Source organism: Podarcis raffonei, chromosome 12 (assembly GCF_027172205.1).
Source record: "Podarcis raffonei isolate rPodRaf1 chromosome 12, rPodRaf1.pri, whole genome shotgun sequence".
NCBI lineage: Eukaryota > Metazoa > Chordata > Lepidosauria > Squamata > Lacertidae > Podarcis > Podarcis raffonei.
Genome location: NC_070613.1, coordinates 50,020,328 through 50,044,395, shown reverse-complemented (window position 1 = coordinate 50,044,395; position 24,068 = coordinate 50,020,328). Strand labels below are relative to the sequence as shown.

Below are 24,068 nucleotides of genomic sequence, written 5' to 3'. Positions count from 1 at the left end.
ATCGAGCCAGGAGTGAGAGCACCTGGCCACCTGGCCAACTGCCCAGTGGTGCTCCGGGAGGGCCAAGAAAACCCTGGAGCCAATGCAGGGAGAAGGAGGAGAGGAGGAGAAGGAAGAGAGAGAAAGAGGAAGGAGAAAAAAGAGGGGAGCCCTGACCTTGCTGCACTGCTGCTACTGCCACTGAGGAGAGGTAGGAGAGCGCCAGGAGGGCAAGGACACATGGCTGAGCCCAGGCCTGGTCTGAGCCTACTCCAGGGCACCTAGCGCTCCAAGAGAGCAGGCTGGGACCTAGAGGAAGGCCACACAACAGAGGAGACCACAGAAGAGAAGATATTACTTCTTAATCTTTTTAAAAAATAAAAAGTTTTTCTTTAAAAAAAAAAAGTATCCCCAGATTCTTTGAAAAAAACATGGTAACCTTATTTTAGAAGATATCTGAAGGCAGCCCTTTATCAGGAAATTTTCAGCGTCTGATGTTTTACAATTTTACACACACACACACACACACACACACACACACACACACACAAAGCAATGCAGGAATTTTATTGCTTTCAGTTGCAGAATAAAAATGTGTTTTTTCCCCTTAATTGCAATGGTATTTTATTGCAATGCCTTATGGGTGATTTACGTCCTTCAAGAGCAGCATCGACAATAAATAGACGCGATGAGGAAAAATAATGCAGGCAAAGGGTTTGAAAACCGGCGTCACCTTTTTCTGAATTCATTTTCCTCCCTCTCCCCTCCCCATCTCTTCTTTCCTTTTTTCCCCGCATTGCAATTGGCTGGTTGGGGGAACCCGAGGCGGAAGCTCCAGTCAGCTGACTCCAAAGTCAGGCGGTCTGAGGCTGAAGCTGAAACGACCTTCCTTTTCCCATCATCTGGGTTTTTTTTTTTGGTTGCCGCAATGTTTGCTCTGCTCTTACTGCAGCTTCTGCATGCGGGATTTGGATCGCCTGTAAGTTGATATTGCTGCTGCTATATCCCCCTCCCCTTTCCCCCGATCGTAGCCTTGGTGATTTCTTGCGCAGGAGAAAGGCACTCTTTTGCATTTCCGCAGTGGGCTCCCCGGAGCAGTGGAGGGTTGTGGGTCTGCTGCGTTATGGTGAGCGCAGTGCAATTCAATTCCACGCACCGCCATCTCTGAATGCAAGTGGGTCTCTTGTACGATGAGGGCTGGGTCGGGTGTGTGAAGAACAGGAGGGAACCGAGCCTTAGCAGAGGGATCTGCGAGGACTGCATAGGGTTTTGAGCAGAATTCTGATTGAGGAAGCGCACAGAAAATAGCCAGAGTTGCAAAAGGGTGTGTTTCGCTTCGGTTGCTTTGCTCTGTGTACATGAAAACACCCTTATCTTCGCCTAGCCCAGAGATCCACACAAGATTGAGGCCGTGAGCTCCCAAACAGCGTTACAACACGAATTGCTCCTACTGCTTTTCCTCTGTTGCTGAACTCCCAGAGTGCTCTATAAAACGAATTTACTCCCCTGTCTCTAGCAAAGGAAGGGAGTGAGCCACGAGTGGAAAGCAGGTGACAGGTTGAAAGACTTCCTGTTGCATTTTAAGTGAAATAAATCAATGCTAGCCAGTATCGCATTGTATAAGGGACGGGGTGGCGCTGTGGGTTAAACCACAGAGCCTAGGACTTGCCGATCAGAAGGTCGGCGGTTCAAATCCCTGCGACAGGGTGAGCTCCTGTTTCTCGGTCCCTGCTCCTGCCAACCTAGCAGTTCAAAAGCACGTCAAAGTGCAAGTAGATAAATAGGTACCGCTCCGGCGGGAAGGCAAACGGCATTTCCGTGTGCTGCTCTGGTTCGCCAGAAGCGGCTTAGTCATGCTGGCCACATGACCTGGAAGCTGTATGCCGGCTCCCTTGGCCAATAAAGCGAGATGAGCGCCGCAACCCCAGAGTCGGTCACGACTGGACCTAATGGTCAGGGATCCCTTTACCTTTTACCTTATCACATTGTATGGTAGTCTGGGAGAGAAGTTCTGGGACCCTTGAGCTTCATGTAATCTCAGGACTTACAAGTGGCTGGGTGGTTTTTTTCCTGGCAAATGTCACGTTTTGCAGCAGGACTGATGGATCAGCAAAACCATGCAGGGGTTGTCAATTCCCCATGTGCTTTACTAATCCAGAGGTCTAGCTAGGTAGTCTCAACAGACTGACCAATGTCGTTCCAAACACCTTGCTAGGAAGTACCCCTTCTTTAAGCTGCTCCCCCCCCAAGCTTCCTATATTGGAACTATGGCTGATTGAGAAACTACCTTTTGGAGTTGCATTCCTTCTTAGTTCTTCACCTGTAAAATGATTTTATGGCCCTTTGCACATTCTGTATTTTTTGTGATGTCACATACTTTTAAAAATTTGAGGTAAATTAGGAAACTTTGAAAATACGTTCTACCTAAATTGTAGCTTTTCCTTTCTAGAATTGCATGTCTGCGATAGATTCTGTGATGTTTTTATTTGTTTAATTGTTGGTTAAAATCTAGCTTTTTAAAATATTGAATTTTGTTTTATCCTTCTGTATTTGTGTAGTCCTCCCTGATTCTTTGGTGCAATTTATTTTATTATTTATTGGATTTATCTACAAAGGTCTTTATCGTTCTACTGTGTTGAAATATTTAAATAATAATGCAGCTCATTAGGTAAAGGGACCCCTGACCATTAGGTCCAATCGTGGCCGACTCTGGGGTTGTGGTGCTCATCTCGCTTTACTGGCCAAGGGAGCCGGCATACAGCTTCCGGGTCATGTGGCCAGCATGACTAAGCCACTTCTGGCGAACCAGAGCAGCGCACGGAAACGCTGTTTACCTTCCTGCCAGAGTGGTATCTATTTATCTACTTGCACTTTTGACATGCTTTCGAACTGCTAGGTTGGCAGGAGCTGGGACCGAGTAATGGGAGCTCACCCTGTCGTGGGGATTTGAACCACCAACCTTCTGATTGGCAAGCCCTAGGCTCTGTGGTTTAGACCACAGCGCCACCTGCGTCTAATGCAGCTCATTAGCAGTAACATAAAAGGAAACAAGATATCTGTTCACCTGCTACTTTACATACAGTATGCATTTTTTAATCCAGTATTATGTAACCTTTTGCTAGAGGCTATTAGGTGTTGCTGACAGTGATTAGAATAAGAAGCAGACAGCGTTGTGGTTTTTAACAGCAACCAACTTTGACTCTTAATAGTATTTGATGTTGCACATTGCTATTTCTAGCCAGTTTACATTGACGCAACCACAGCATAATTTTTTCCTACATTAGTTTTAGGAACAGGAATTGCCGCTTTGTTAGTACAAGTGCATGTTACATTATCTTGCATTCATGAGCTTTGCTACAATGGAAAGTATAATTTTGGACAATCCAAAAAAACCATTGGCATGTTTGGGCAAAACAGTAACTAAACAAACAACATTAAGGTCCCCAAAGCATTACGCATGGGAAACAATAGCTTAAACAAAGCATCCTTGTTGAGAAGAGTGGAATCACAATGGCTACAACCATGTCAAAGATCTGAACTTGTGAATTACAAGCATACTCTTGTCTGCTATATTGCCTAATTGTAAGGAGCAGTCTTCTTGTTCAGAGCCGGCCCATTCACGACACTAGATGAGGCAGCCGCCTCAGGCGGCAGAAATGGAAGAGGCGGCGCTCACATGAGCACATCACCCCACTGCCACTGCAGAAGCAACCCAGGTAAGGGAGGCTTCAGCAGTGGCAGAAGGGCACTGTGTTCTCCTGGAAAGGAACTTAGGAACGTACTTCTCCTTAAAGAGCAGCACTTTCTGAAGTTCCCCACCCCTCCCTGGCACAGCCTGTTGGGAAGGCAAGGCTTGAGGAGATGGAGAGGGGCTTGCAGAGCCTCGTGCCCCCTTCCATCATGGGGGCGGCAGGGGAAGTTCCGCCTCAGGCATTGACAGGTCTTAGACAACCCCTGGTCATGTGCCACAAACGAGACCACAAAAAAGTTCACGATTACAAGATTTTGTCAAGATTATACTGGCCAGGGTGGATAACATAACATTTGTGTTTGTGTGACTGATGTGTTCGTGATGTTTTTTTTTAAGTTTTCTGAGTTTGTGCCAGTTGGGATTGTGTTTGCTGATGCTGCAGCCGCTGTGGGACAAAAACATCATGCAGGAACAGGAATTGACTCACCCTGTGTTAGCAATCAGCCCTTTCCTTTCTCGCCTCACCTAGCTGTGATGTGTCATTTTGGTGCCACTGCTAACCAGGACCATCTGAACAATATAAGATGCATTCCTAGAGCATCCATTGTATCTGTATCAGTTTGTGGTGCTGAACCCACAAAATGAGACAATATTTCCGAAAGCTGAGCAAACTTTGAGGGTGGGAACACTACTTATGAACTGCTAGCTGTAGTTGAAGTGGTTCAGAGAAGGATCGTTTCTGATTCTTGTGGAAACTGGTTATACACCTGATGCCTATAATTTACAAAGTAAGAATACATTGTGGACATAAATGTGCTGCAAAGAGTCGCTGGAGGCCTCTTCTCGGAAGCCGGCTGGTACGCGTGAGTACTTCTGAGCCCCAAGGGAGGACCGGGGGAGGAGATGGCTGAACTCCAGGATGTGCCGTTCAGGATGTGGAGTTCAGCCATCTCCTTCCCCGGAGCCATCTCCTTCCCTTGGGGCTCAGAAGTACTCACGCGTACCAGCCGGCTTCCGAGAAGAGGCCTCCAAGGGAGGGAACATTCCAGAGCCCTGTGGCCAAAAACCACCCCCTTGCTCTTCTGGACCAGATCTCCCACTTCTGGCCGGTGAGCTTCTCAAACGGCACAATAAATGTGGAGGTTTTTGAATTGGACGGTTACACTTTCTGAAGCTCAAAATTCTGCTGCTGCATATGCAGTGGTACCTCGGTTGTCAAACGTAATCCATTCCTGAAAACCGTTTGACTTCCAAAATGTTCGACAACTGAGGCGCAATGAGTGGACAGCAAATTCCATTGAGAAAATGGAGAAATGTGCCTCAGAAGTTGTTCGACTTCCAAGGCGCGTTCAAAAATGGACGCATTCACTTCTGGGTTTTCGGCATCCGTGTTCCGAATCGTTCGGCTTCCAAGATGCTCAAAAACCGAGGTTCCACTGTACTTCTAATTCATCGTGTTTTGAAAATATTTTCGAGACAGTAATAGTTTTTTTTAAATCATAAAATGTAGTGTCGCAATTGCTGTGTATCATTGGTTCCTTTTTCCTGGTTTCTACACTAGGGAATGATCTTTATTATCCAGAGCTGATGGTATTACTGGATTTCAGACCAAGAAATCCCTCCAGAGCTACGTTGTTGCCTACTGGAAAATATTGTAGGAGAACAAGGAAGAATCTGGGACCATTCAAGAATAAAGATGATCTTCAAACAGTTGTCCCTTAAAACTAAGGCTGCAGCAGTTGCTGGAATTGTCTTCTTCTCCATGATAGCATCTCGGACATTTTTGGCTGACAGGATTGAGGAGAAGCGTTTGAGGTGGCTGGTCAGACTGCAGATGTTACTATTTGCTAACGCCCTGATGTTCATAGGATCGCTTCACATATGGCGAAGCCTTGTGACCGTGTTCTACAGATCCCCAACTCCCATGTTGTCCTGTTTCACCTTATGGAAAACAACTGTGTTAATGTTCCTGATTTTGGCACACTCAAGCTTTTTTACAGTTCTGCTGCTTGTTGCAGAGGAACCATATTTATTTTCTTTAGCTGCTCATACCTGCCTTGGAGGGTACATCCTCCTTATATTCTGCCTCTTCATCCTAGGCTCCTTGGAGCAAGTTTATAATCTCTTGCTCCAAAGACAGGCAAAGATGGGCAGTGCCAGTAAAAATGCCAAACTGGCAATAAAGCCAGCTCTAGCGGTTGTGTTGACAGTTGTGTTGACCATTCTGGGACTCCTCAATGCTTCTCAACCACCTGCAGTGAAGTCAGTAGCGATTCCTCTTCACAAACTGCCACCATCTATGGACCAGTTGAAGGTGGTCTTGCTTTCAGATATTCACCTGGGGCCAACCATTGGCAAGACCAAACTGGAAATGGTTGTAAAAATGGTTAGGGCCTTGAAACCGGATATCACGGTGATTGTGGGTGACTTGACTGATTCTGACGTGAAAGGCCTTGGGCATGCTGTGAAACCTCTTGGCATGCTTAACTCCCCACTGGGAACTTATTTTGTCACAGGAAACCATGAGTATTATACCTCTGATGTCAACAGTTGGTTTGAAGTGCTGAAATCACTAAACATCCGCCCTCTGCATAATGAGAACATCAAGATTATGTCCCCCAAGGGTAGGAGCACCGATTGGTTTTGTCTGGCAGGGGTAGATGATATTGAGGCTACCGCAATGCATTACCCTGGACATGGGATGGATTTAAATAAGGCTCTTGGAGACTGTGGCACAGATCATGCCATCATTCTTCTTGCCCACCAGCCACTTGCTGCTAAATGGGCTCTCCAAGCTCGGCCAGATATAAATTTGATCTTGTCTGGGCATACTCACGGAGGGCAGATATTTCCTCTCAATATTGCTGCCTATTTCTTGAATCCATTCTTTGTTGGCTTGTACAAGGTCGGACAAAACACTTTTGTGTATGTTAGCCCAGGGACGTTTTATTATGGAATGCCAATGAGATTGGGAAGTAGAGCAGAAATAACTGAGATAATTCTGCGTTCTCACTCATCAGTATAAAATAATTTATTTCATTTGGCTTGTGCAGTGCATCTTCTTGTTCATAAAATGCCGCAATTTCTCTGGAATACTGCTGAGCAGGTGCTTAGACCTGCAAGTCATGGAATCTTCTATTACTTCTGTTACCAAGCCCTGTTTTGAAATTAAAGTGGTATATAAATTAATAAAGAATAATTATAATGAATAAGATGAAGTACAAAATTTAATAGCTTTTTGGGATGCTACCTTTGAAACGCCCCTGAAACTTTAATGAAAACTCTGAGACTAGCCTACGTTTGGGGTGTGTAACATTGCCCCAGGTAAGAAACTGTGAAACAACAAGGTTGTGAGACAAGTTGTCAAACCAGAATGTTGTGTTTTTGAAAATTCCTATTATTTTCTGCTTTTGTATGGTGGCACTTTCATATTTATCCAGAGTTCTTGTATTGATTTCTGTATTGGAATGTTATGTTTTGATCTGTGAATTGCTGTTGAAATTGTTAAAATGCATTAAAAATATTAAATTAAAACATACTCATTGTTGTGGCTTTTGGCGTGTTGTGTATTGCTGCTTCTGCTTTGTGTATTGTGACCTACTCTGAACACAATCTCCTTTTGTGGAAAGTGGTATACAAATTAAAAGAAGACTCAAATCTAGCCCTGACTACAAGCAGGAGTCTCTTCCCCAGCGACATACATCGAACTTATTACTAAACTGAAAACTATGGAGAGAACTGGTCTGAATAGAGATATTGGATTCTTGTCTTGTTACATATGCTAAAGCTATTTTTGGTCGCCTGGTTACTATCCCTTGCTTTTCCCCTCAGGACTAAGTGCAGTTGTTAACAGTCCAACAGTCCAACAGTTTACCATACCCATTGAGTCCCGTCACCCATCTCCCACTACCCTTCTGAGAAAAACCCCTCCCCACCCTCCCACTATATATAAGGGTCTGGTGACTTCTCTTTCAGTATATCTGAAGAAGTATGCATGCACACGAAAGCTCATACCAAGAACAAACTTAGATGGTCTCTAAGGTGCTACTGGACAATTTTTAAATTTTTTATTTATTCTGTCCTGTTGGTGAGAGTGTCCCTGCTCATCCCAAGTGGACCTTGCGGTAGGATTGCTATCTTGTCATGCTGTGGAAGAACTAAGTCATGCTGTGGAAGAACTTAAATGAGACTGTTTTGGTGGAATTAAAATCTTATTTTAGTACACGACCCAAGGAAAGAACTTGCAACTTCTGCCTGAAATAGAGAAGTACGGTAGAGTGATTAGTAAGTAGATATTTAATTATATAGCACTGTTCGTGTGCATGGTGGTGGATGGAATGCAAGAGGAGGACAGGTCCCTGACTTGAGTTTACAGTCTAAAAATCAGTACAGGGAACAGTACGGGGAAATGGGGAAGCAATCTGTGATTATTTCAGTTATGCTTATGCTTAGCTACCTGTAGGGCATGGGAACTAGGGGATTGTTCCAAATACTTCATAGAAAAGTTGGCTTTTAAACCATGAGAGGTGGCATCAGGCAGGTGTTCTGAGAAATGGGTTCAAGCTAAACTGGGCAGCGAGGGCAGAGCTTTTAAGGATGGTGGGATGTGAAGAGCAAGAGATCCAAGACAGAAGACAATCAGGGTTGGGAGAGAGAGGACGGCTAATATAGACCTAAAGGCATGCACCTATAGAATAGGGTTATGAACGAAAAATATTAAAATAAGAGGGTTGAAAGAAAAAGCGGAAGGTAGCAATGTACAGTGGTACCTCAGGTTACGGACGCTTCATGTTACAGACTCTGCTAACCCAGAAATAGTACCTCAGGTTAAGAACTTTGCTTCAGGATGAGAACAGACATTGTGCGGTGGCAGCGGGAGGCCCCATTAGCTAAAGTGGTGCTTCAGGTTAAGAACAGTTTCGAGTTAAGAATGGACCTCCAGAACGAATCAAGTTACTAACCCGAGGTACCACTGTAATTCTTTTTTTTTTTTTAAGAAATGCTGATTTTGTAGAGAGAATGGATTTATAGATGTTTCTTTTAGGATTGAATATTTCAGTGCTGGTACAGATAATCAAAACGAAGTGAATGATTTGGCAGAAATAATAATGCCAGGGCAGAGTTATAATAAATATTCCCTAGCACAGGGGTGACTAACCTGCACCACCTAGATATTATTGGACTCACAACTCCTATTAGCCCCAGCTTGCATGTCCAATGTAACATTCGGAGGGCTGCAGGCTACCCACTCCTGCTGTAAAGGTTAAAATTGTAATTTTGGTAACGTTTGATCAGCACAGCGTTGCGTTTTGGGTCTTGTATGTGTGGTCAGTTCTGTTACTGTTTGCCTTAAACGAATAAATTCTAGACCGGAGGTGGGAAAATGTTGGTTAGAGGAAAGTATGCCTCCCTCTCCTAGCATGGAAGGGCCATGTCTCTGCTTGTGTTAAAAAATAAAATAAAATAATAATTGGTTTAGGATTAAGATATGTTGAATTGTAGAATACTATGGATTGAGATTATGATGAAAAGGAAGGAAGTTAGTAATTTGAATTAGTTAATTGTATTAGAAAATGAGTATTGGAAAATTGCTAAATGAGATTTAATGAAAATCAGTTAGGAAGGATTTGAGGAAGTCACTTAACAATGGAAATTAGCTTGGATTTTGATTGGAAGAAATTGTCTTTGTTTGTCTGTTTTCTATGTGTTTTGTTTTTCATGTTATGTTGTATTTGTTAAACATTTGGAAATTCAGTTTTTAAAAATTGAAAATAAAATAAAATAAAAACTTCTGCTCTTTCCCGAAAGCTAAAGCTCCTGTCCACCTAACATATCTTTACAGGTCACATCCCAGAGAAGCTTTGGGATCGATTATGCCCACAACTGCTTCCTGAAGGATGGGAAACCATTCCGTTACATCTCGGGCAGCTTCCATTACTCCCGCGTTCCCCGGTACTACTGGAAAGACCGCCTCTTGAAGATGAAGATGGCAGGTCTTGATGCCATCCAAACGTAGGTAGCAAGAGTGGTTGTCAGGCAACCATTAAAAGGGGTGAGGCATCCTCTGAAGATACGGCCCAAGTTATGTATTGACTTTATTGGCAAAGAGCCAGAAGGTGTAGCAATACAGGAAACTCATTACAATTGTAGGAGAAAAATTGGCTAGAGTCCAGTTCGCGAGATCTGTTGCCCGTTTCCCAACTAAAGGGTAGCCAGGAACACATTCTAAAAGCGGTGTAATACAGTTGTTTACTCTTGACTTCCGTTTATTCCAGAGCAAGGTACTGCTACCTAAAATGAGCAGATATATATGTGCATCCAGCTTATTGCTTCTGCCTTCCTTGTGCTGCGGCAGTTCAAGAGGTATTGGCGCAGTCATGCATTTCTGCCTGCTTGCTTCTTCAGGGGAAAAAAAAGCAGAACAGTATGCTGTGCTTTAAAGTATGTCAAAATGCTTTTCCGGGGTAAAAGTTGCTTTCTGCAACTTGCATAAACTGCAAATTAAGAAAAGTTGGATGCACGTGATCATTCTGCTTATTATTATTATTATTTTACTTCTTCTAGTCATGGGGAAAGTCTATGCCATCTATCAAGATTTTACCAAGCTTTGCCCATTTGTTCTCCAGGCTATTTTTGCAGCTTCAACAACTAGAAACTTGCTGCATCAAAAAGAAACAATACAGTGGTACCTCGGGTTACATACGCTTCAGGTTACAGACTCCGCTAACCCAGAAATAGTGCTTCAGGTTAAGAACTTTGCTTCAGGATGAGAACAGAAATCGTGCTCCATTGGTGCGGCGGCAGCGGGCGGCCCCATTAGCTAAAGTGGTGCTTCAGGTTAAGAACAGTTTCAGGTTAAGAACGGACCTCCGGAACGAATTAAGTACTTAACCCGAGGTACCACTGTACTGGTGTTCGTGTGAAACTGAATTCTATGTCCCATCACCTTTCCTTGGTGACAGATTTTGTTCTGATACCTTCTCCATGAGTAACGGCATTCTTATTTAGAGCAGATACAATGACAACCTTTTTCAGTGTTATGCTTTTGTGAAAGCTTTCCTGCTTTTGCATCTCTAAAACTGCAATACCGCTATCAATTTAGCCCTCCCAAAGTGTGATTCTAAGATAGAGCCAGCAGAGAGAGCTAGATTCATGTGCTCTGACTTGCTGAAAAGCTTGTTGGAAGTAGCCAGCAGCACAATCGCTTCATCATGCATGAGACAAGCACAGTCTATACCGGGGCCAGCAACCTTTTTCAGCCGTGCGCCGGTCCACCATCTCCCAGACCATGTGGGGGGGCGGACTATATTTTAAAGGGGGGAAATGAACAATTTCCTATGCCCCACAAATAACCGAGAGATGCATTTTAAATAAAAGCACACATTCTGCTCATGTAAAAACACCAGGCAGGCCCCACACATAACCCAGAGATGCATTTTAAATAAAAGGACACACTCTACTTGTGTAAAAACACGCTGATTACCGGACCATCCGCCAGCCAGATTGAGAAGGCGATTGGGCCGCATCCGGCCCCCGGGCCTTAGTTTGGCTACCCCTGGTCTATACTGAAAGGTTCTCCTGCGCGAGCCTTGTCAAAGTGAATGGCAAACGTACAAAAGCTTTGCTCATGTTAGAGAACTTTCCCCCGAGTTGTGTTAAAAATCTACGGAAAAACAAATCCTTTAGCTTGGATCCAAAGAGCCACAAGCAGAGGAAAAAGTACGGTGTGCAATTCTGTGCACGTAAGCACAAATCAAAACACACCAGATTGGCGCACAATTAAGAAGGAGAGGGATGCTTTTCACATGAAGGAGAGTCTTTGCATGAATTCCCACCCAACTCTGAACCCCCTGGTGCGAAGGCCTGTTCATGTATTCAGAAAAGGAACATCTGCACTTCATATCCCACCTGGCTGTTAGCTGTAATTCCTTCAGGTGCAATTATATTGCTGCTTGTGTCAATTTTGTAATTCTAAAGTAAGAAGCGTATGTGGTATTTGCAGGTATGTCCCGTGGAACTTTCACGAAGTTGAGCCAGGAGTTTACAACTTCGCTGGTGATCGAGACCTTGAGAGTTTCCTGCGGCTTGTCGATGAGATTGGCTTGCTAGTCATCCTGAGAGCTGGGCCATATATATGTGCAGAATGGGACATGGTAAATATTTATCCTCAGTTGTTGAGGCCAGAGGGCATTGCACGAGAGGACGTGTTATCCCACGCTTTCCAGTGTATTGCAAAAAGTCTGATCTTTTGCAGAAGCAGTTGTGTTGCAGGTTTGTTGCGGAAGCTTTCCCAATCGGCTATAACTGCACAGCCTGAATTTGCCAGGGTGGGATAGAATCCCAATAATAATAATAATAATAATAATAATAATAATAATAATAATTTATTATTTATACCCCGCCCATCTGGCTGGGTTTCCCCAGCCACTCTGGGCAGCTTCCAACAGAATATTAAAATACAATAGTCTATTAAACATTAAAAGCTTCCCTAAACCCAAGAATAGTAACAGTCTGGAAATGCTCTTGGTTTTCTCGTTTGACTGACATTCACAAGATACTGGACATGGAATACCGCGATGCCCTAAATGCAGCTTGTCTGCTCATTTCCATCCCAAAACTGGTCCAACCCCACCTGCTCCTTCAACTATAGTCTTGGTTCAGTTCCTTGGCCATGCTGGAGTCCAACAAAAAGAAGAGAATCAAGAAAAGCCATTTTAAAATATGGTGGTTTTAAGTCAATATTGGAATCAGTGCTTATATAGTTGCTTATATGAGTTTGGGTGCTAGGATTTTCCTGCATAATGTGATGCTATCATCAATCATGGTATTGAGCAGTAGGGCTGGGCGATACCTGGTTTTCAACATCATGGTGTATCACCAGCTAAACATCAGAATACTCCAGTATATATCACAATGCCTGAAATAAGGATGGAGCTATGTAGAGGCATTGGCTAGCTTCACAGTTTTCCCCACATTGTGATTTTTGCATAGCGCGCGCACGCACACACACACACTATATTGCCAAGTCAAAAATTATGAAACCAATATAACGATATGGACTTCAAACCAGTTTTGGAAGATAAATTAATATATCACCCAGCTCTAACACCCATCATGATTTGTGATATATTGCCAAGTCAAAAACTATGAAACGGATATAATGATATTATATGGTATTATATATGATATTATATTCAGACCAGTTTTGGAAGATAAATTAAAATATCTCACCCAGCCCTATTTGGCAGATTTTAAAGGATGTGATCTTGATAATGTCAGAGGGAGCAGAGGCAGGCCGTTCTGCTCCACTTGCCCCTGATAGATTTTTAAGACCCACTTAGTACCAAACATAGAAGGGGCTGTTTGACCAAAGCCTTCCTTACATCGGTTGCATGGCAGTGCCCACAAAGTGACAGCAGCGGGTTCCCTGCAAGATCTCACGAGACCTTGCGAGATTTGGGCAACATATTGGTGAAAGCTGGCACCACTTCGCCGGTGGCAGAGGTGCCTCTTAGGCTTCTGCTGCCCAAGGTGGCAGCCTCGGCCTGCTTCGTGTGTGTGCTGGCCCTGATACCACCCCCCTCAAAGTGTCATGCTGTGCCACCTCTGAGGTTATGGAGCCATTTGGATGGCCCTCAAAATCCTTTGAAGAGGCCACTGTCCATTTGGATGAAGGTGGTGCAACACAACTCTGCTGGGGCCAGAGCCATGGCTTCATGTTGATTTTAGGGTTCTTTTACCCAGCTCTGAGCACTAGGTCAGGCCACGCAGCTCATAGACCTGCATTGTTAAGTAGTAGATGAGGACTGTGAATTCAGCATAGTAGCCCCAAGATTGTGGAACCCCTCCCATCTGAGATTAGAAAGGTTCCTTCCTTCCTGCACTTCACATGCATGACTAAGACTTCCTTCTTCCTGCAGGCATTTTAAAATAATGTTTGTTTTGATGATAATAATAAAAAAATTGCATTGTTGTCCCGCTTTCTGTGGATTGTCTTAATGTACACCACTTAGAGTTAATTTGGATATGCAGAAAATATTAAAAATAAATTTAAGGAATTTAAGGAACCACAGAAATAGGGGGAAGGAAGTCAAGTTTTGAAATGTTAAAATGACTGTAAAATTATTGAAATGTATAAACCTGAAAATCATAAATTATACACACACACACACACACATATATAAATAAATATAAAATGAACTCTGATGACAAAAAATGTACACCACTAGAAATTTGAATAATTAAATTAAATTATAAATATATAAATATATAAATATATAATTTATATATAAATTATACACACAAACATATAAATAAATATAAAATGAACTCTGATGACAAAAAATGTACACCACTTAGAAATGTGAATAATTAAGGAGTATAAAAATGCCTTAAATGAACAAATAATACTGTTCCTGCTGGCTGGCTATTATAGTAGATGCTTCCAGCGGGCGGAAATCCATCTATTTTCTGAGGCAAGTATCTTTATATGGTTTTGCTTTCCAAGTATATTTTATAGTTTTCTTTTTTCCTTTCTAGGGAGGTCTACCTGCCTGGCTATTAGAAAAAGAAACCATCGTCCTTAGATCTTCTGATGCAGGTAACAAGTTCAAGAAAATGCGCAGTGTTGAATATGATTACTTAAGACGACATTGCTAGAAGTCAAATATGAAGTTCATACCTGTGAGCCGGTTGTTATCCTCCCTCCCCCATGTGCCCATGTGATCTCATGGCTTACCTCAGGTATGTGATTAAGTAGAGAAAGGTAACTTTATAGTTCTCTAGCCTATATCCAGGGATAGTTGGAAATGATGGCACGAAGGGGGGCAAATGGAAGATACACCTTGAATGTGTGAATCAGCCCATAAAATGCTCTTTACACATTTTGGGGGAGCAGTGATGGAAGAGTTTAAGAGCTACTCCCATTTTTGAGCATCTAAACCATGACTGTAACTCAGTTCTGGCCCACACTTTAAGCAAAACATGGAGGTTTTTGGTTTGGCAGAGAGCTGAAGTAAAGAGAAACATGGCGGCCTTCATGTTAGCAATGCCAGGAATTTGAATAATTTGCGTACGTTTACTTATTTTATAGACATTCAAGAACTAAGCAACGGGGAAATAAACAACTTTTGCATAGAACAATTAATAACTTTCAATGTATGCAATCTCTCTTTTATATTTTTCCAGATTACTTGGCAGCTGTAGAAAGATGGATGGGGGTCTTGCTACCAAAGATGAAGGTTCATCTGTACCAGAACGGAGGCCCAATTATTATGGTGCAGGTAAAATTATGAAATTGAAATAAATACATGCATGGAATTTCCTATAATATACATGAAAATGAAAAAAAAAAACCCACAAAAACCTGAATGCTGTTAGTGCCAAGAATTAGGAATAAAGATCTTATTTATTGAACATGGCGAGAACGACCATAGCCAGTACATGGAAAACATTGCAACTGTTGACCATGGATAAGTGGTTTGAAGCAGTCTGGCAGACAGCTTTGTTGGAAAAGCTAACATGGAAACTGCAGATAGCAAGAGGCCAAAAGAAAAACGATAACTTCTATACAGTATGGGGCGATTTTATTGAACACACAGGTAGTGGGGCCCATAGGGGAGTAGTCTTTGGGGTGGGTAACGCAGTTTGGAATACATGAAGCATATGTTTTAACCTTTCAGATTAAATGTGTTCCTTCCTTTTAATGAGATTGGACCACACGATGTGTTATTTTATGGTTTTTAAGATTATGAGAAATATATGCTACTTTAAAATTTAAAAAACAAGCAAGAAACAGTCCTCTTGAGAATGTGGGCCACACCGCCTCATTCCTACAGTTTATTTCATTCATATATGTTTAGATCTCATTGAACAAATGGCTCACTTGCACATAGTGGCATCTAGATGGTTAGGATACTTCGCAGTGTGTTTGAGCCCTAAATTAACATACACCTAATCTAAGACTCTGGTGAGTAAAGAAGACAGAAGAGGGACTATTTCTACCTATCCTCTCAACCTCAAAATGGAGGCCTCAGAATGTGGTTAAGCTGCTTCCAGGGAACCCAGGAAGTTGAAACTTGCTCTAACAGCAGTCTACGTTTCACTGATTACTAGGAAAGCCTTAAAAAATGGAGCGTTTTTTGCGTCTAATAGTCAAAACTTGAGACACAAAGTTTTCCTCACCATGAGGGCCATCACTCCAGCACATATTGAGCCTAGCAGAACGTGGAGTGTTTGGTTATGAGACTCCATTGGTTTTTCACACACTTCAGGCCGATCAAGGCTACAATCCTATATACGCATTTTCTCGAAAGTAAATATCATTGGCATGCATAGGTTTGCAGAGAGGGTTTAAAGAACACACCCAGAGGTAGCTTGGAGCCTTCTTACAAAATGCAAGCTTCATTTACTAGTAGCGAATAAGCTTTTTACTTTTCTTCTAAAATGGCTCCACGTTAATGCAATGCAGTATTATGTATCACAGTCAAATACGGCAGCAGCTCTGATAATTCAATACAGGACTTTAAGAAAATAGATCATACTGAAAATTACTCCAGATATAATTGCTACTGCTAGACATCTTCCTGGGTCCACTATTATGTGAGTGGCACAAATTGCTTGCAAGGCAGAAGTCTGATAAGGAGATCGCAATAAATTAGTATTAAAAAGCAGTGTTATTGAATAGTATTTTAAGCTGCTCGCATGGATTTAAGTCAATATTTTTTGTTTCCTATGAAAAGAGGGTATTTAAAGCAGTTAGCATGTTTGGGGACATCATAATAAAGACTGCTACTTTGGAAAAATGTTCCCCCAGAATTCCCAAAAAGATCTGCGGGAGAGGTTTTTAATTGTGGAAATATGATCTTATTTTAGTTGTTGTTGTTTTTTTGTATGATTATTTGAACTTCTCTTGTTTTTCTACACATTATAATATTTCTATTTATCGGTTAACTTCCACGCTAGTTGACGGTTGTCAGCTGTTTTTCCTTACTAATTTTTGTGTATGTTTGGTTTAGGTTGAAAATGAATACGGAAGCTACTTCACCTGTGATTTTGATTACCTTCGTTACCTGCAGAGCCTTTTCCGTCAGCACCTGGGGGATGAAGTGGTGCTGTTCACCACAGATGGCGCAAGCAAGTTTTTATTGAGATGTGGGACTCTTCAAGGCCTTTATTCCACTGTGGATTTTGGACCAGGTTGGTTGCTGTCTTGGGCAGCACAACTAACTGGAAGCCAGCTTGTGGGAAATTTACTTGCAAGTACGGTGGAATTTATTCCCAAGTAAAGATGCAGAGATTTGGGCAGATATATATTTTTTCATTATTATAGGAACGTAAGAAGCTACTGAGGCTAGTGGGATTCAGTTACTGGTGTGCTGAAAATTTAGATCATGCAGTTATGGTCGATGGGGAATTCATACACAGCAAACCTACTTCTCCCAAAGAGTGGTATTTCTATAAGGAAAATAATGGGGAAATGCACATTTGAGCACCATTTAGATGTTCATCTGCTTTTCCTTTATTTGAATTAGACCAAAGTAATCCACACCTGCACACATTTGAATCGGTGCACATTATTATTATTATTATTATTATTATTATTATTATTATTATTATTATTAAATCCGGCAGGTATTGTGGTTTCTCCATCATGGATCCTCCATTTTAGGATTGCTTTTCCTAAATATTTTTAATATCTCTGACCCCTGACCCCTTTTATTTATTCAGTTTATCAACTTTGGCAAGATGTGCTGGTCCTGCTGTTTGGGTTTTCTCTAGAGACAGGGGCTGACACTGGGGAATTTTGAAAAGCGTAGTATGCAGAGTTAAATTATTATAATACGCCTTTCACCAGTATAATCCTATGATGTCATTCTGGGGTGGGTTTCTTTGCATTGAGCTTAACCTTGTGAGGGTTGTTTAGGTCCCATGCTTGATAAACCTATGGCTAGATACCCAAATGAATGCCTCTGTTATGAATGAGTGTGCTTTTTGTGTTCTGTTCAACAAGTCACCTCAAATATGTCTCTGTTGTGTTCAATTGTGCAAGTTTTTTTTTAGGTTAACATATTCCCAGCCTTCTCTTCTTCTTTAATTTGCTTTATGTAGTTATAGCCAGGCTCCCCTCTCATTCTTCTTGCACCTAGATTCTGTCCATAGTCTTCTTTAGAAAGTTTCCTGTCATAATCGATGGACTCTAGTTTCCCTTTTGCAATTCTCCAGTGAGTGTGGAATGCAAAATGCTTTTTTATTGACAGCACATGTGACTTTGTGTAGATATGTTGTGCGCAGGGCTTTTTTCCCAGCCGGAACTTGCCAGAACTGAGTTCTGGCACTTCTCAAGTGGGCGCCATTGCTATTGTAAGAGAACAAGGCAGACATTAATGGTGAGTTCTGGCACCTCTTTTTCTAGAAAAATAGCACTGGTTCTGCATTAAGAAAGGCACGCTTTTCCATTTAAACAGGGCCAGCTGCAGTGTGTATTGCAGATGTAGTAGCAGAGAAACGGCAGCATAGGAATCAGTTTTGACACTCTTTTTTTCTTCATTTCTTTGCAGGTGCTAATGTCACAGCGTCATTCTTAAATCAGAGACACGCTGAACCTAATGGCCCCTTGGTATGATTTCGCCCCTTCCCCTTATGTTCATACAATACTGCTGATATGAGTGCATAACAATACAAAGGTGGTTGTAAAGGTAAAGGGACCCCTGACCATTAGGTTCAGTTGTACCGACTCTGGGGTTGTGGCGCTCATCTCGCTTTACTGGCCGAGGGAGCCGGCGTACAGCTTCCAGGTCATGTGGCCAGCATGACTAAGCCACTTCTGGCAAACCAGAGCAGTGCATGGAAACGCCTTTTACCTTCCTGCCGGAGCGGTACCTATTTATCTACTTGCACTTTGACACGCTTTCAAACTGCTAGGTTGGCAGGAGCTGGGACCGAGCAACGGGAGCTCACCCCGTCGCGGGGATTCGAACCGCCGACCTTTTGATCGGCAAGTCCTAGGCTCTGTGGTTTAACCCACAGTGCCACCTGCGTCCCTAAAGGCGGTTGTAGTAAGTTGTTACTGTATTAGTAATGGGTTGAACTGAAGTACCATAGGGTATACCAGATGCATAGGCATATTTAAGTGTTTCGTTATTCTTTTCAATGCCCCAAAAGAACTTGTTACGGACAAAATACAAGGCATCAGGGATAATAAACTGAGAGAGTTCAACATATGTAGATGGGGAAAGTTTATGGTGGATGAGGAAGAACTGCACTTCAAACCAACCAACCAACCAACCAACCAACCAACCAACCAACAAACAAACAAACGCAAAGCTTAATGCATGGGATTCTTTTGTATCTTCAGCTTAAGGTAATCTTGGGTCCCTTTTGTCCAGATGTTGGGCAATTGGGTAACTGGTTTAAGTGCAGTGGTACCTCGGGTTACATACGCTTCAGGTTACATATGCTTCAGGTTACAGACTCCACTAACCCAGAAACAGTACCTCGGGTTAAGAACTTTGCTTCAGGATGAGAACAGAAATCGTGCTCCAGAGGTATGGCGGCAGCGGGAGGCCCCATTAGCTAAAGTGGTGCTTCAGGTTAAGAACAGTTTCAGGTTAAGAACGGACCTCCGGAATGAATTAAGTACTTAACCCGAGGTACCACTGTAGTCTGAGAAAGCAGGGGCTTGCTTGCTGGGTGGGGGGAATCACCTATGGAAACGGATGAAGCGGCAAGCAGCGATCAGAAGTTGATTTCCTTCATCTCATGACATCAAAGTCCAACTCCTTGTCACAAGAAAGAGCCGACTAATATTCAGATTCTGCACGGTCCAGTGAGATACTGCAGACATATGCAGGGTGGCCGTTGTCAGAGTTTGGAATCAACAGGGATGACTGCTTCAGATGGCCATCTAGAGCCAATGTAGTGTGTGACTTGGACCAGGGGAAACCAGGTTCAAATGCTTGCTCAGCCATGAAGATCACTAGGTGACCCTAAGTCAAACACAGTTCTGTGCTTAGGCTGCTATTGTTTGGGTCAGGGTTTACCAAATTTCGACCTCCAGCTGTTTTGGGGCTGCAACTCCCATCATCCCTAGCTAGCAGGACCAGTGGTCAGGGATGATGGGAACTGTAGTCCAAAAACAGCTGGAGACCCAAGTTTGGGAAACCCTGGTTTGGATAAAGCAATATATAGGTGTGGACTAGTTTTCAGACTTCGGGAATCTACTTTCTCGTTTACCGTAGCACCAAGGTTCACAATCTCAAGTGAAATGCAAAGTAATGGTCAGGAGGTTGGTGCTGATGCAGAATGGTGACTTGAGTGGGGTGGGGCAGAGACCATCAGTTACATGCGACACCCTATGAGACATAAAGTTCAAGGGTCGCCTCTTCCATATGAACCTACCTGGACCCTGAGATCATCTTCTGAGGCCCTTCTTTGTGTGCCTCCTCTTCTAGAGGTCCTGAGGGTGGCAACACGAGAACGGGGCCTTCTCTGCAGTGGCTCCCCATCTGTGGAATGTCCTCCCAGGGAAGTTTGCCTGGTGCCATCATTATACATCTTTAGGCGCCAGGCAAAAATGTTACTTTTTAACCAGGCCTTTAGTTGATCTGATTGACACCCTATGCACTTTTATAATGTGGCTCTTTTTTTGGGTGTTTTTGGGTTGTTTATTTTGATTATATATATTGTGGTTTTTATGTTGATCTTTTCTGTGAACTGCCCTGAGACCTCCGGGTATAGGGCAGTACTGTATATAAATAATAATAATAATAATAATAATAATAATAATAATAATAATAAAGTTAGCGTTGCCTGCATTTGCTAGTAGAAATATACATCTGAAGAAATACAGGTCAGAGTAACAGCTTAATATAGAGGGGATGGAGCACTATTTTGCTATTGCTATTTTAAACCATTGGGAACTAGAAACGCATGTCAATCTACTGCCAATCATCCTGCCGCAGACCAGTTGATCCTGATCTGCTTACATCTCACTGCCCTTTCCTTTCCCCTCTGGTCTTGTAAGAAAGGCAGGAAACGACTGATAAATGGTGGTGATAAATATGAGCCAAACCACAGGCTATGTAGGAAGCACAGACACATCCTCTTCATATGGTCATTGGTCAGATCTTTAATATTAGCAAGTTTTCTTTGCTCATTACCACTAGTGGTAACATGGCACATTGTGGCAACAATGTAAGAAAATAGCTTTTATCACCGACACACTGCTGCTTAGATGTCTTTTTAATTTTAAAAAATTCTTTTTTTCTCATTCTACAATACAATGAAATTTTTTAAAAATTAAATAAGAGCAGGATAGATTTTGTTAGCTGCTTTTTACTGCACGAGCTATATAATTTCCCTTAAATGCAAAACTTCTTCCATCGTTTTATTTCTTCTTTCAGGTCAATTCTGAGTTCTACACTGGCTGGTTGGATCATTGGGGCCACCGTCATTCCGTTATATCATCATCACTTGTAGCTAAGACTCTTAGTGAAATTCTGGCACATGGAGCAAATGTTAACATGTAAGTTCATCAGCATCTATTTAAATGAGAGCTTGGGTTTTTAGTACAGCATCTTTGACTGCCTATTTGCCTCTCTTTTCAGGTATATGTTTATAGGAGGAACTAATTTTGGTTATTGGAATGGTAAGAAGTGTGTGTTGCGTGTGTGCGAGCACTTATTTTTTTTATAATAACAATAGCTGGTTTTTATTTTATTAAGCTGTTTTGGGTTATCTCAAGTACTGAATTATTTTTTAATCTTTGAAATAAAGGAAAAAGGATTTGAAGATACTAACTCAGAAGGCAAAACAGGACCTACTTTTCTCCCTTCCTTGAAACAGGGAGCAAGGAAACATTATATGCTAAAGTGGCAGAAGGAGGTCTTACCATATAGTGGGTCATCATAGCCTCACGGCCTACTTTCAGTAATACAGTATGGGTCAGATAAAACAGAGGAATAGCCAGACAAGTGAGACGGCTGTATTTATTGCCAGCTTAATTTATGACAGTGGCTTGGGAGAAAGAGGCCCTTCAGATTTACATTCAGCCTCTGAATACTTGGGTCATAGTTTAGCCTTTCCATACTGGAAAAGCCAGCACCGTCCACTGTTGGAAGACAAGACAGCGGTGCATATGCGCCACCTTTGAAATGTAGGAATGCAGCTGATGTCCCTAAATTTGCACATCTATTTTATTAGGCAATACAGATGTTTGGGCTTGAGAAAAGCAAGCCTGCTGTGGGATAGTTTTGAGAAGAGGAAATGTATTGTTGGGAGCCGCCCAGAGTGGCTGGGGCAACCCAATCAGATGGGCAGCATATAGATAATAATAATAACATTATTATTATACTTCCTCCTGCGTTCATTTTCCTCCCTGCAGGAGCCAACATGCCTTATGCAGCACAGCCTACTAGCTATGATTACGACGCCCCGCTGAGTGAAGCCGGAGATCTCACGGAGAAGTACTTTGCTATTAGGGAAGTCATTGCCATGGTGAGTTTCTCCTAAAGCATCACCAAAGTATCTTTTCCTGCATTAGCCTTGGCTTCCATTGTGTCACAAGGACTGAAAATGATGGCTGCTGCTTGATGGTTTTGAACTCTGTGGCATCCAGATTCAGTGGAGCAGGAATTCCCAGATTTGATTACGCATCTGAGAGTTAAGCAAAGTAGAGCCCTTGGAACGTAGTCTAATTTTACCAATTAATTTTTTATTGGTTTTCCAAATTTTCAGCAAATCCATAACAAATTGAGCAAATTTAATGCAACTTTTTCAAAAAACAACTCCTCACCCCTTCTTAGATGTGCCCATAATTAACCCTTATTGCTGCTTATATTTCGTAGTTATCTTTACTTCACATTCCTTTTTTTCTTTTGTCCTTATCCATCAGCTATCCGTTTGTTAATTCCTGCTTGTACCTTAGTTAACATTTCCAATATTATTGAGTGAGGATTACTCCTCCATTTTTTAATCCACAGTAGTTCATTAATTATTATTTCTGAAATAAAACTTTCCTTTCCCTCCATTTGTGCATATAAACACCTAATAATTCCCCCTCTGTAATTGTTTTCCACTTGATTCTTAGCTGCCCAGATCTTCATTACTGTACAGTCCATGTATCTCTTCACAACTATTGTCATTTGTTGTTGGTTTTATAGTTTTGGGGTTGGGTTTTCAAGGACAACCATCTTGCTCAGCATGCATTCCCACAGGTGGTGTCTTAACAACCAGCCCATAAGATCAGGGAGAGGTATAGATGGAACATAGTCTAACGGCCAAATCCCCCTTTTGTATGGGATTTTGTGTGGACTGGGTTGAATACCCTTGCCAAACTCAATACAGCCCACAGTCTATAACTTTACCTACTCCTTTGTGGCTTAGTGTGCAAGAGGACCGTACTGAGAAGTCATATGTTATCTAATCCATATAGTTTTTAATGCCATGTAGAGCAAATGTCACTGCCTGAGGCTCGTACAGACAATAAATGCAGTCTACTGGAGAGTTCTTTTGCAGTGCTCCCATTTCTTTCAGTGGCGTTTGCCCATTGTTTTGAAAATGTCTGTACAGGGGGAGAGAAAGGGTTAATAGGTAGACCAATAGAAAAGCCAGAGGCGGAGCCTACCTGTTTATAAAAGGGCTTAGCCCGAGGTTGGTTTTAGTTGGTTGGTTGGTTGGTTGGTTGGTTGGGAAAAGGCAGTTGGGAAAGCAGTTGGCAGACAGTTGGAATTAGAGAGACAGTTAGTGCAGTTGGTTCTTGTGTGAGGGGAGGTAGAAGAGTTAGAGACAGAATAAAACAAGACTAAGAGGGTAAAGAGTAACAACGTTTTGAATGCAGTTAAAGTTTATTTGTGTTTGCAATAAACTGCACTCTTATTTGTTAACTTAAGAACCTGACTGAGACTAAGTGATTTACTGGGGAGGACCTGGTTGGTGGTGTACGGGTCAATAGTCCGTGAGACGACCGGGAGCTCTGTATGAACGCCACAGAGTTGTGCAGCACAACTGTAGCCAGTTGTGCTTCTGAAAAACTGCATGTGGGCGACCACCGCTTCTCAGCTGAGGGAACGCTGCTTCCCAGCGATTTGACTTTTCCCACGGCGCTGAGCAGGGCAGATTGGCCGCAGCGAACAAAAGCAAATCCTTCTGGGTCCTAAAGAAAACTAGAAACCAAGCGAAGCAGAGGAAAACCGCAAAGCAAACAGGCAAAAAGATCCGGCGAGGAGGCGAAAGAGGGAAGCCCCTCAGCTGTGCCGCAGTTTAAATCTCCCGCAGTCACGCCCCCTGCCGGTACTTGATTGGCCAATGGGGGGCATGACACAGCTGGGGCTCAGCGCGAGGGGGGCATCGCCACTCTACCCCCTAGCCAGAACACTGGGAGGACCCGGGTGCCCGGCCG

General features: G+C 42.6%; 2 protein-coding genes across 3 annotated transcripts in view; both read left to right on the top strand.

Annotated features, from left to right (window-relative positions):
• The first annotated feature begins 860 nt into the window (after positions 1 to 860).
• On the top strand, positions 861 to 7,208 carry TMPPE (transmembrane protein with metallophosphoesterase domain). Its single transcript, XM_053410397.1, has 2 exons — positions 861 to 958; positions 5,232 to 7,208. Exon 2 carries the CDS (start codon positions 5,367 to 5,369, stop codon positions 6,693 to 6,695), a length of 1,329 nt encoding a protein of 442 aa, XP_053266372.1. The 5' UTR covers positions 861 to 958; positions 5,232 to 5,366; the 3' UTR covers positions 6,696 to 7,208.
• GLB1 (galactosidase beta 1) overlaps positions 861 to 24,068 on the top strand; it is a 36,319-nt gene continuing 13,111 nt past the window's right edge. Inside the window, exons 1-11 of one of the 2 annotated variants that reach the window (XM_053410395.1) lie at positions 861 to 958; positions 7,784 to 7,954; positions 9,513 to 9,682; positions 11,673 to 11,823; positions 14,210 to 14,270; positions 14,858 to 14,952; positions 16,687 to 16,867; positions 18,229 to 18,287; positions 21,073 to 21,194; positions 21,277 to 21,317; positions 22,053 to 22,165. In XM_053410395.1, the coding sequence (XP_053266370.1) occupies positions 9,651 to 9,682; positions 11,673 to 11,823; positions 14,210 to 14,270; positions 14,858 to 14,952; positions 16,687 to 16,867; positions 18,229 to 18,287; positions 21,073 to 21,194; positions 21,277 to 21,317; positions 22,053 to 22,165 (855 nt within the window). In that variant the 5' untranslated portion in view covers positions 861 to 958; positions 7,784 to 7,954; positions 9,513 to 9,650. The remainder of the gene's footprint in view (positions 959 to 7,783; positions 7,955 to 9,512; positions 9,683 to 11,672; positions 11,824 to 14,209; positions 14,271 to 14,857; positions 14,953 to 16,686; positions 16,868 to 18,228; positions 18,288 to 21,072; positions 21,195 to 21,276; positions 21,318 to 22,052; positions 22,166 to 24,068) is intronic. The other variant, XM_053410394.1, reaches the window with a different exon arrangement.